The 13,277-nt window shown below is 29.5% G+C and overlaps 1 protein-coding gene and 1 long non-coding RNA gene across 3 annotated transcripts; both read left to right on the plus strand.

Annotated features, from left to right (window-relative positions):
• Positions 1-2,048: 2,048 nt before the first annotated feature.
• On the plus strand, positions 2,049-3,553 carry LOC113381082. 2 transcript variants are annotated; one of them, XR_003367513.1, is made up of 3 exons: positions 2,049-2,171; positions 2,977-3,217; positions 3,295-3,553. It is a non-coding gene; the product is annotated as an uncharacterized LOC113381082 (long non-coding RNA). The 2 variants fall into 2 exon arrangements; XR_003367514.1 differs by lacking the exon at positions 2,049-2,171 and adding an exon at positions 2,642-2,838.
• Positions 3,554-12,269: 8,716 nt separating this feature from the next.
• Positions 12,270-12,773, plus strand: LOC113381081 (EP300-interacting inhibitor of differentiation 3-like). Its single transcript, XM_026620069.1, has one exon. It carries the CDS (start codon positions 12,270-12,272, stop codon positions 12,771-12,773), a length of 504 nt encoding a protein of 167 aa, XP_026475854.1.
• The last annotated feature ends 504 nt before the right edge of the window (positions 12,774-13,277 follow it).

Raw genomic sequence — 13,277 nt, forward strand, 5'->3', positions numbered from 1 at the left:
GATTGCGATGAGGTCAAAAGGATGTTTGATCATGGTGCTGGGAGCAGCATAAAGCCCATGGATGGGTACAAACGTGAGTTATTTCATTACATTAATTACATCAATGTAACACTTGTAAGTAATCTCCTAAAAAGTATATTAATGTATGTAACATTCACCTAATAATATCACCTAATATTATATTTAAGATTGCGATGAGGCCAAAAGGATGTTTGATCATGGTGCTGGGAGCAGCACAAAGCCCATGGATGGGTACAAACGTGAGTTATTTCATTACATTAATTACATCAATGTTAATGTACATTATGAAGTTAAGACAACTTTAAGAAAAAACAGATTAGTTTAAACCATTTTATTTTTAGGCCCAATGCACTCAAATACTATAATGAACTTGAATCAAATAAACTTGAAATGTAATCAATAAGTCGAAAGACCAACAAAGACTTGGATTGGATTATACCATGTTTTCTATAAAAAGTGTATAAAACTTCCAGTTTGATTGTATTGACGAAATATAGAAAAACTAATGGGGTTATTGTTTTTATAATACCTCATTGTATATAGCATTCAACAAACAACATATCCTTTATGAAGTAAACCCAATGCAAATCAAATACTATAATAAACTTGAAATGTAATCAATAAGTCGAAAGGCCTTAAAAGACTTGGATCGAATTATACCATGTTTTCTATAAAAAGTGTATAAAACTTCCAGTTCCATTTTATTAACAAAATATAGACAAACTAATGGGGTTTATTGTTTTTATAATACCTCATTGTATATAGCATTCAAACAAACCACACATCCTTTATAAAGTAAACCCAATGCAAATCAAATACTATAATAAACTTGAATCAAATAAACTTGAAATGTAATCAATAAGTCGAAAGACCAACAAAGACTTGGATTGGATTATACCATGTTTTCTATAAAAAGTGTATAAAACTTCCAGTTTGATTGTATTGACAAAATATAGAAAAACTAATGGGGTTTATTGTTTTTATAATACCTCATTGTATATAGCATTCAAACAAACAACATATCCTTTATGAAGTAAACCCAATGCAAATCAAATACTATAATAAACTTGAAATGTAATCAATAAGTCGAAAGGCCTTAAAAGACTTGGATCGAATTATACCATGTTTTCTATAAAAAGTGTATAAAACTTCCAGTTCCATTTTATTAACAAAATATAGACAAACTAATGGGGTTTATTGTTTTTATAATACCTCATTGTATATAGCATTCAAACAAACAACACATCCTTTATAAAGTAAACCCAATGCAAATCAAATACTATAATAAACTTGAATCAAATAAACTTGAAATGTAATCAATAAGTTGAAAGACCAACAAAGACTTGGATTGGATTATACCATGTTTTCTATAAAAAGTGTATAAAATTCCAGTTTGATTGTATTGACGAAATATAAAAAAACTAATGGGGTTTATTGTTTTTATAATACCTCATTGTATATAGCATTCAAACAAGCAACACATCCTTTATTAAGTAAACCCAATGCAAATCAAATACTATAATAAACTTGAATCAAATAAACTTGAAATGTAATCAATAAGTCGAAAGACCAACAAAGACTTGGATCGAATTATACCATGTTTTGTATAGAAAGTGTATAAAACTTCCAGTTTGATTGTATCGACAAAATATAGAAAAACTAATGGGGTTTATTGTTTTTATAATACCTCATTGTATACAGCTTTCAAACAACACATCCTTATACACCCAAAGTATTAATATTTTTGAATATCTAGAAATTGTTTAGAATTTACCTTACGTAGAAAATTAACATTTGGCTTAGCTAGTAAAGTATAATAATTGTGCAGGAGTATAAAAATAAGAATCGCATACCTTTTACATACAAATTGCACACGGTAATACACTTTATAAGTACTTATTCACTATTTTTATCACTTAACCTCTCTTTTTTCACTTAACCTCACTTCACTGTTTACTGTTCGAAATCTGACGCACTACTGAGCTCCATGACAACTAACGCCGGCCTTTTATACCTCCGGATACCGCTGTAAAGATCTCAAGAAGAAAAACGCAAATCCGACTTAAAATTTCGATTTAAATCAAACTGAATTGGCAAAAAAACTGTGTTTGTGACGCTAAATATCCTAAAACAAGTAAAAACATAATTGGGTGAGCACTATTTGTTCTGTAGTTGAAAATTACAACAACCAGTAATAAAGGATATAATAGGGGATAAAATAGAAATATTATGTTAATAAACTATTATTGCATGATTTAGTAGTCATATTTTAATAATAAACTATCCAAAAATATATGTTTTTGCTTGGTTTTACTCAAAATCCACTTCTAACCTCAAAGCAGCACAAATGTCAAAACAACAATTATGATGAACTCAAATTTTTGTACACACACGTACATAAAGTCTGTAAATAAATAAAATTAATAATCTCACATGATAATTTATGTGAAAAATACCAATTTGTTGCAAAGTTTGCATATTGACATTTAGTTGTGGGGTTATGTGGTTTGTTTATATACACGCATTCTTATGCAAAACTTACATTAAATCGTAAGCTTATTGTGTTGTGAATGTATAATTAATATAAATTATCATATGGATGAATATATACACACAAATACGTTGTGGCTAGAAAACACTATAGAACTTACCGTAGAATTCTGGTCCTACGGTATCTAATTACGAGTCAAATATAGCAATACAGCAAAGGCTTCATTGTAAAACAAATGTCCAAATCCAATTAGCTGTTACAACAAGATCTGCAAGTCCCTACAATTCAACGAGAGATCTGTAGGGACATGGACAACTATTAGTGAGGTTATATCTGATTCTTTTTCTATATATAAATACATTCTTAAGCAAAATGTGTATCAAATCCTTAGCTTATTGTGTTGTGCACATATTATTATGATAAATTATCACCTAGATGAATATATACACACAAATTCTTTACAGATATTGAACTTACCGAAGACCTCTGGTCCTACGGTATCCAATTAGGAGTCACATATAGTAAAACCGCAAAGGCTTCATTGTAAAACAAGTGTCCAAACCCAATTAGCTGTTACAAGAAGATCTGCAAGTCCCCACAATTCATCGAGAGATCTGTAGGGACATGGACATCTATTTGTGAGGTTATGAGTGATTGTTTGTTTATATATATATACACATTCTTATGCAAAACTGGCATTAAATCGTAAGCTTATTGTGTTGTGGACATATAGTTATATAAATTATCATATGGATAAGTATATACACACAAATTCTTTACAGCTATTGAACTTACCAAAGACCTCTGGTCCTACGGTATCCAATTAAGAGTCACATATAGCAATACAGCAAAGACTTCATTGTAAAATAAGTGTCCAAACTGAATTAGTTGTTACACCAAGATCTGCAAGTACCTATATTTCAACAAAAGATCAGTTTATTCTGTAGGGACATGGACATCTATTTGTGAGGTTATTCGGATATCGTAGAATTCAGGTCCTACAGATATAATAATTCTGCAAAAGTTCATTCTAAAACAAGTGACCAAAACCGAATTAGCTGTTACACGTGTTGGGACTGCAAGTCCCCCCAATTGAATAAAAGGTTATCTGATATTTCTAAGGTTATCTGATTGTTTGTTTATATATATTCATTAAATACAAAATAAATCGTCAGCTTATTGTCTTGTAAATATAATTATTATTACTGCGATGAATATGTAAACACAAATTGTTTATTATTTTTATTTGAGCCCCCGGGAGCAAGGAAATTCGAAAACATCCATACTAAGGACAATTTGAATATATAAAAAATACTCACTCGTAAAAGTGCCTTTAACTCTGCAAATTTTCTAGTTTTTTACAGCTAATGAAATTCCAATTTATAAAACTACAATCAAGTATATCTGGACCTACAGCATCTGAGTCGAACATAGAAATAATGCAAAGATTCACTTTAATATAATTGAAAGAGCAACTAAATTAGCTGCTACACTGATTATAATTGAACGAGAGATCAGTTTATTCTTTACAAACATGAACATCTATTTGTGAGGTTATTTGTTAATATACAAATACATTCTTATGCAAAATATGAATTATATTGTCAGGTTATTGTGTTGTGAGCATATAACTATTATAAATTTATTTATTTATTTATTTATTTTACAAGCCATCAGTATAATAATATTATAATAAGGCCCAAGTCAATATTTTACGATTTAATATAATTTAATTAACTATTAGCAATTTTATTAATTATTTATTTATTATTTAATTTATTTACTGTGAACTTATTTACATTTTAATTTACAAGTTAATTTTAATTATTTTTATACATAACTATAGTTTGTTTGTTGCAAGTATAATTATGACTGCGATGAGTATACACAAAATCTTTGTTATTTTTTCAGTTTTCACAGATCTCTACAAGTGATGATTTAGTTTTTAATTTATAAAACTATAATCTGGATCTGCAATGTACAATTATGTGCCAAATGTAGCGATAGTACAAAGGTTTATTTTAAAACAAGTGACCGAACCAAATTAGCTGTTACACCAAGATCTGCATAAAACTTCAACTTCAGAAATAGAAATAGATATAGATAATGAATCTTCAACCTATTTTGTGTTTTCTCTATAATTGAAAATTACTTCAACATTATTCTTGTAATATTTTCCTTCATTTTATAATATTTCTCTTATTTTGTGTAAATTATTTTTGAAGGTTAGAATTTAATGTGTGCAATGAGAGCTCTTCGTCATCTTTGTAACAAGTTTAGATCTATTCGAGACTTGAGTAATTTAAATATTTTCACAAATTCTCAATCAACACCTTAATAAATAAAATTTTATTATATAAAAATAAATTAATAAATATTTTGTGTAGTCTCACAATGGATCAGGAGATCAGTTTATTCTGTACAAGGTAAATGATCTGTTTAGGCCGCACCATTATTTTTTCCAATATTTGCTTATTATATTTTATATAGATAGATAATATAAGCTTATTATATTTTATATATTTTATTATATTTTATATTTTATATATTTTATATATTGCTATAATAAATAACAAAAAAATAATAGAATAAAAAATTCTTGCAGATATAGAAACTCTACAAACTCTTGTCGATTGGAATCCTCTGTTTCAAAAAAGCAAAAATATCGATGAATATGTCTATAACACAAAAACGGATTAGTAATTGTTTACAATACTCTTATCTATAATACAACAATAGGTTTTTTATAATTAAATTATGATTATTTAGGTGCTGATTAAGAATTTGTGAAGATATTTGAATTACACAAGTCTTAACTCAGGACAATATATATTTTGTTACGAAGATGTCGAAGAGCCCACATTGCACACAATATATTCTAACATTTAGGAATAATTTACTAAATATCTTAAGAGGTAATTATACTCGAGTGTTAAACTAATTGAATAATTTTCAGTAAAAGAAACACACAAATTAGGTTGAAAATTCATTAGGGTTGCTCATTAATCACGTGAGGTTTTTAGGCGGTGGGAGGGGTTTGTTTTGACAAAAAATCACGAAATATTATGAGCAAGGGAGGTGTACAGTAAGATATTACATGTATTTATTTTTTACTTGTATTTTAAAAAAAAATTCAATATTTTACAATTTTTTTCGTAACTAAAAATACACCTGATGTTTGGTGGGGGAGAGGGAAATAATTTTGGGGTCCAAAAATCCTTAAAAAATCGATCACGTGATTAATGGACGCCCCTATATGAATAAAATGAAATATCTGTATTTTAAAAAATATAACAGTATTAAACAAGTCTATTTTCATTGCTTATATGAAATATCGCTTCAAAACCAAAAAATTGCATCCAATAAATATAGTTTGTAAAATAAATTATATACCTTTTGTACTTGAAAATATAATTTATTTTAAACAAACTTTATCTAATGTGATGATCACATTTATCACTTTAATAAAAACAACTATTTCATTGAAATATTAATTTAATAATATGTTGGACATCAATGAGTCTATTTGAAAAAAAGTAAAAAAATGACCTAAATTCACATATTGCTAATCATCAAAATACTAAAATACCAAAATAAACGACGAATAACTAAATAATTTATTTTTATTTTAATTTTATTTTCAATTGGAAACATATTTTGATCTATCTATATATTCAATTAAAAATGGACATGACGCTGCCCGATGCCAGATTGTCAGAGCGGGAGATTCGAACGCGCGACCCCATACATACGAATTCAACGCGTTAACGACCTTCGCCACTACAATCATATATATAAACATACATACATACATATATACATACATATATACATACATACATACAAACATTTGTCGCTAAGTCATATCTAAAAAAATTTTTTTAGATATGATTTAGCGACAAATGAATTCAAAGTGAATTGGTGTCATTATTTATCGAAATTCGATATATATATATATATATATATATATATATATATATATATATATATAAAAAATACTCACTTGTAAAGATGCCTTCAACTCTGTGTCCAGACAGTAAATTTTTCAGTTTTTTTACTCGTCATCGAAATGTGCAAACTGTTTCAGCAATACTTCTGGTTTTATTAAATCTGCTGCAGAAACCTCCACTCAGGAGCAGTATTCAATACTGCTTTCATTCTCTGTTACATAAAAATACAGCTATAAAAAATGTAAAACATAGGAATCATAGACTAAAAAATAAATTTCAGGATAAAGGAATTTTCAACATTGTGTAACAGAAATTGCTGGAACTTCTCGTACCGTAATCAAATATTCCAACAAATTTTAAATTATTAAATCCATAGATATTATTATATATATTGAATTATTATTAAATACATAGATATTACTATAAATACAGTAACTTTAGTTATTCATATTTTATAGATATAAGAGCTCACAAATTGGCTGGCAAAGAGCTGTTCCCATTTCCATTTTACACCGCAGTTCCCGAGATGGGCTTATTTTCAATTGGAAACATACTTTGATCTATATTTTCAATTAAAAATACACATCGCGCTTTCCGATTGTCAGAGCGGGGAATCGAACGCGCGACCCCATCCACACGAAGGCAACGCGTTAACGACCTTCGCCACAACAATCATACATAGTCATACATATTATATAAAAAATACTAAATTGTTACTCACCTTTAACTCTGTGTCCAAGGCAGCAAATTTTTTAGTTTTTTTCACTGTTTATTAAAATGTGCAAAATGTATCACCAACACTTCTGGTTTTATTAAATCTTCTGCAAGAGCATGCTCTTGGTTGCTTTCATTTCCTATTGCATAAAAATAAAGCTATAAAACATATATAAGACATAAAAATCATAGACTAAAAAATAAATTTCAGGATAAAGGAATTGCTGGAACTTCCCATACGTAATCAAATATTCGAGGAATTTTAAATGTTTTCAAATATATTATTATAAATACAGTAACTTTAGTTATTCGTATTTTATAGATAAAATATAAGAGCTTACAAATTGGCTGACAAAGAGCTTTTTCCATTTCCAACTCACAGCGCAGTGGAACCTCCCCGGGATGGGTTTATTTTCAATTTAAAACATTTTTTATCTATAGTTACAATTGAAAATACCCGATTTCAGATTTTCAGAGCGGGGATTCGATCGCGCGACCTTATCCACACAAAGTCAACGCGTTAACGATTTTCGCCACGACGGATTGTTGAAGAGTAAATAAGCAAATTTAATCAAGCAAAGTAAGAATGAAGGATTTTATCTCATATTCATAAAAAATATATAAACTGAATTGCAAAGTTAAGATTATTTATCTCTGAAGTATACATCATACAAAGTCAACGCGATAACGATCTTCGCCACGACGCTTTATTTAATCGAAGATTAAATAAACAAATATTAAGTAAATTAATTAAATAATGTTAGAATGAAGGACCTTATTCATATTTATAAAAAATATATAAACTGAATTGCAAAGTTAAAATTATTTATTTCTGAAATATCTAAGAGGGCATCTATTAATCACGTGATCGACTTTTTAAGGATTTTTGGACCCTTTCTCTCCCTTGGTGATATTCAAAATAAAATTACCCTCTTCCCACCACAAAGTCTCACATTATATTATAGCATACCTCATTCTGTCTGTAAATGTACTTCTTTATTTTGCATTCTGTCAAGCTCTCATTATATCACTCTATGATAGAGTGATATATACTCTATGATAGAGTGATTGAGATTTTATAGTGATGAAAAGAGAAACAAAATATAGGTACAGTTAGAGATAGAAACAAGATAGAGACTCTATCTCCTACCTTGTTTCTATCTCTAACTGTACCTATATCTTGTTTCTCTTTTCATCACTATAAAATCTCAAAGTCTCTCATGCACATTATGCATTTATTTTCTATATCTCTCTCTAAATCTCATTCTGATTTTCACTATTTCTATCTCTTACTAATGCAATCTTTATTTGCAACCAAAAACTTCATTATCCTATCCTACCCTAAAAAGTTTTACATCACGCATCAAATCTACAATTCACATTAAAACAAAAAAACATGCTTAACAAAACATCTTTATTACTTTCAAAAGTGTTCACCGGCCATCCGTACAATAACTCTGAACCCGAACATGGTTTCCTCGAAGATCTTCATCATATCCTCGGGTTCAGGATCAAAACCAGTATCACTGCCTTTTGGTAACTCGATTGTAAAAGCAAACCTCACACCTGCTGCTCCATACGCATAGTCATCACTGCCTCCGGCAGCAGGATAAAGCACTGCCGAGGAACTGCCTGTTGTGTAGGAAGGACCATGGTGCTCCCTGGAAAAGATAATGAAACTAGTGGTGTATGGCATCGTGCCTTAAGGCAAATTGCTGGTACTTTCTGTATCGTAATGAAATATTTGAGAAAATTTAAACGTGGTATTACAAATGCTGTAACTTTCATTATTTATCTTGCTATCTTGTTTGTTATATCTGAGCAAATCAAATGTAAATCATAAATAAATTGATTTATCTCCAGAACATTAACAATCGTCATCTCATTTCGAATTCAATTTAAAAAAAAATAGTTGCCTAATTTACACAAATTTAAAAAGTGCTCTCGTATAATCACAGTCTAAACGCATTTGCAAATAATTCTGTGCGACATTTTCACTTATACTGTAGCTTTGCGGTATTTTCATATTTTTCAATAGTCTAGCCCAAATTACATTTTTATAATTCATTTCCTTAGAATTGAAATTAATATCCAAATTTAGATGTTCAAAGAAAAATATTTTTTTTGGATATCACGTAAAAATTGAAATTTTGAAATAAAAAAATTGCTTTTTCGAAAAACTAATCGTTTCTTCTTACTGTCACAACAAATTATAAATCAAAGATAAAAAGGACTGTACTGACGGGCAAATAAATCATAAATCTACAAGACAAAATAAGGACTTTACTGACGAACAAATAATTTATAAATCTAGAAGATAAAAAAAGGATTCTACTAAGAAACAAGCACAAACGAAAAACTGAACTGAACTCTACTGACAAGCAATAGAAGTTAAGGGAAAAAAGGGACTCTACTGACGAGCAATCAAAATTAAGGAGAAATACAAAAATTACTAACAAACAAGGCAAAAAGGTGATACTGGTAAAAGGGACTCTACTGACAAGAAAATTCATTACAAATCTAGAAGCTAAACTAGCTGTAAGTGGAATTCTGTCTTAAAGCAATTAAGGCATCGTGCCTTAAGGCAAATTGCTGGAACTTTCCGTACCAAAAATTATTATTTTTTTTAAAACAATTAACATTTTTGAAAAAAATTTACTTCAAAAAAATAAGATTTTTGAGAAACTATAAATTAGACAAAAAAGTACTTTTTTGGAAAAAAAAATTAAAAAAAAAAATCTTATTTGAACTTTTTTTCAAAGCAATCGTACTGCTTTAACTGCATAGAGTCGAAATATCGAAGCGCGTAAGCGCCGCGACGCAGTCTAACAGATAAACATTGGTACGGAACCCATAGGAATGTAAACAAAATTTATACTTATTGTTAAAATCTCTATAAAATATCTGATAATTTGATGTGCATATGTCTAATGATCATTTTTGACCGCCAAATGGCATTTTTTTTACTTTTTTCATTAGATCTCCAAAACCGCTACACCTGCCTTTATGAAAATGTGATCGGTTCTTTACCTTGTCAATACAAGTAAAATGTTTTTTGAATTATTAAAATCGGACGCTCCGTTCTCTTAAAAACCGTAGAATCCTCCTTTATCAGTAGAGTACTTTTTGGTATTTTAAATGCCCCTTTTCAGTTTGCTCGTCAGTAGAGTCCTTTTTTGCATCTCCTATATCCTATTCCAATTTGCTAGTCACTAGCATTTTTTTTTTATCTTCCATCTCCTTTTTCAATTTGCTCGTCAGTAGAGTTCTTTTTATCTCCTATCTCCTGTTCCAGTTTGCTCGTCAGTAGAGTCCTTTTTATCTCCTATGTCCTTTTTCAGTTTACTCGTCAGTAGATTCTTTTCATGTATCTTATATGCCATGCTCCTTTATGCTCGTCAGTAGAGCCCTTTTTAGTATTCTAAATGTCCTATTCCAATTTGCTCGCCACTAGCATGTTTTTCTTCTTCTAAGTTCTTTTTCACTTTGCTCGTCAGTAGAGTTCTTTCTTCTAAATTTATTATTACTCCAAGAACAATCTCACCAAAATATCGTAATGTTTTTTTCCTCCGTCGTCGGCCTCTACCAAAAAATTAGCATTCGGAGCAATTAAAAGCGAATTAGTCGTCGGATCGGATCGAATAAAATTCATGGCACCGGTGAACGTGATTTTTGTGATTATCATAGTTATTATATGACTATAGTATTGCTCTTGTAGAACAAAAAAAAGTGACACATGCTAATCTACATATGGATTAGAAGACGTCGACAGGGGTTGACAACGTCGGCTAGAATAAAAAAAGAGTGCAATACAATCAAAGAACCCTCTCACGCGACACGACGACCAATCACAATCGACCCGTATAGAAATCGAGAACGAATGACGAATCATTGGCACTCGACTTTGCCGTAACGCTCTTCCGTTGCATTTTCACAGATTTACTCCCCAGTCGCGCCTAAAGAAGTTTTACTTCAAAAATATTTTAGCCAGATATTCAAAATTGTTGTTCATGAATTCGATTCAAAATGACTTGAAACATCGTGAATATCTCAAACTTCTCTTTCAAACAGTTAATAATATAAACAATAACAAAAAGGACTCTACTAACGAGCAAATAAATTATAAATCGTAAGATAAAAAAGGACTCTATTGACGAGCGAATAAATTATAAAATCTAGAAGACAAAATAAGGACTCTACTGACGAACAAATAAATTATAAATCTAGAAGATAAAAAAGGACTCTACTGACGAGCAAATAAATTATAAATCTAGAAGATAAAAAAAGGACTCTACTGACCAGCAGACTTAATTTAGAATTGAAAAATGGGCTCTACTGATGAGCAACCTTATCTCATATTAGAGAACCTTATCTCATATGAGCTAGAATTAAAATTAAAATCCGAAACATTTTTAAGTTTAATTTGTTCGTCAGTAGAGTTTTGTTTGTCTCAAAACTGTGTGACTAATATTTTTGACTTGCTTAATGTTTGCTCAGTGGAGTCGTTTTCTTTTATTATCCTCGTTTAATTTGCTCGTCAGTAGAGTCCCAGATAAGCATTTTGACAATTTCATTAACAAGAAACAAGCATAAGATAATGTTGCCGTGACAGCAATATGTTATAAGGCTCCAAAATATTTTTTTCCAAAATTTTCCGTAGAGTAAGTTATTGTTATCCACTTCATAAAAACTTAAGTTTTAAAAAATTATGGGTATTTGTAAAAAAGACATTTTTTCTACTTTTTCATTACTCAAATTTTTCAAATGTTTACAAATTTTCAAAAATGTTTAAAAAAAAAATAATTAAAAATTCACAAAAAATCGAATTTGTGATTTCTAAGCATTTGAAAATTTTATATTACAGTATAGAAAGTAGCAGCAATTTGTTTTTCTTCTGTTTTCTTCTTTATAGTTTTGGAAATTGAAGTTTCTTTAAGGAATTTTAAAATTGAGTCTTATTGAAATTGTGCAAAATCTTGTTTTATTAAAATGGTGCAAAATCTTGTTTGAAGGCAAATTGCCACTTTCAAGTAGTTATTTTAGGTTGCCAACCCCTGTCCATACATTTTTTTTAATTTATTGTCTCGCACAGTATGTTCAGCACTTTCAATCTTGAAACACCAGTAATAAAAGTAAGGCAGAAACGGCAGAGGACCCAAAGGGAACCCATTGAAATTGAATCTACTTGCCCTGATAGCATCGATAAGGCTGAACAAACCGAAGAAACCTCAGCAATTCTGGAAAAAGTCAAGAGCCAAATCATGAGACACTTTAAACACAATAACATGAAACCTATAAAATACTTCCAAATCGTTCTAGATCCTGAAGACTTTGGAAAACCCGTTGACAATATTTTCCAAGTGTCATTTCTAGTTCGAGATAGAGATGTGGAGCTCTTTGAAGAAAATGAAGATTTGTGGTTAAGGCCTTTGAAAAAGTCTCGGACTGATGAACAGCACTCGAATGATGAACAGCACTCGGGTGATGAACAGCAAGTCATTATGAGCATCGACATGTTGCATTGGAGAGCTTTGGTAAAAAAATATGATGTGAAGATGCCTATGATAAATATATCTGATCGTTTTAAAGGCAAATGATAATGGATAGTCGAGACTTTACACAAGTGCCATAAGGATACCTGAATATGTCAGATCCAATAAATATTAATAATATTGATTAATAAATAATATATTATACTAATTATATATAAGTATTATATATTAATACTGAGTATTATATAATAGCTGAGTCAATAAAGAATTGCCCTCAGAAACATCTTGATTTTGTTAATTTTTTTTAAATTATTTTTATGTATAAGGAAATAATTTTTTGATTTTATAATCACATCATGAAAATTTTTATAGTTATTCTTTAAATTCATAAATTTAAATCAATTTTAATGTGATTAGCCTGTGACTATACGGGGGTGACTACACTTTTTCAATTTTGTGCAAATTAGGCAACTAAACTATTTTTTTGAAATTGAATTCGAAATGAAATAAAATGACGATTGTTAATGTTCCGGAGATAAATTTGCAACAAGATATCAAAAATAATGAAAGTTACAGTATTTGTAATAATATATTTGAAAACGTTGATTA

Source organism: Ctenocephalides felis, unplaced genomic scaffold (assembly GCF_003426905.1).
Source record: "Ctenocephalides felis isolate EL2017-DRISC unplaced genomic scaffold, ASM342690v1 CF-g0.4_SCAFFOLD_02560, whole genome shotgun sequence".
Classification (NCBI taxonomy): Eukaryota; Metazoa; Arthropoda; class Insecta; order Siphonaptera; family Pulicidae; genus Ctenocephalides; species Ctenocephalides felis.

Excerpts from the sequence above, each read along its gene's own strand:
- LOC113381081 (XM_026620069.1), top strand. The coding sequence starts at position 12,270 with ATGTTCAGCACTTTCAATCTTGAAACACCAGTAATAAAAGTAAGGCAG.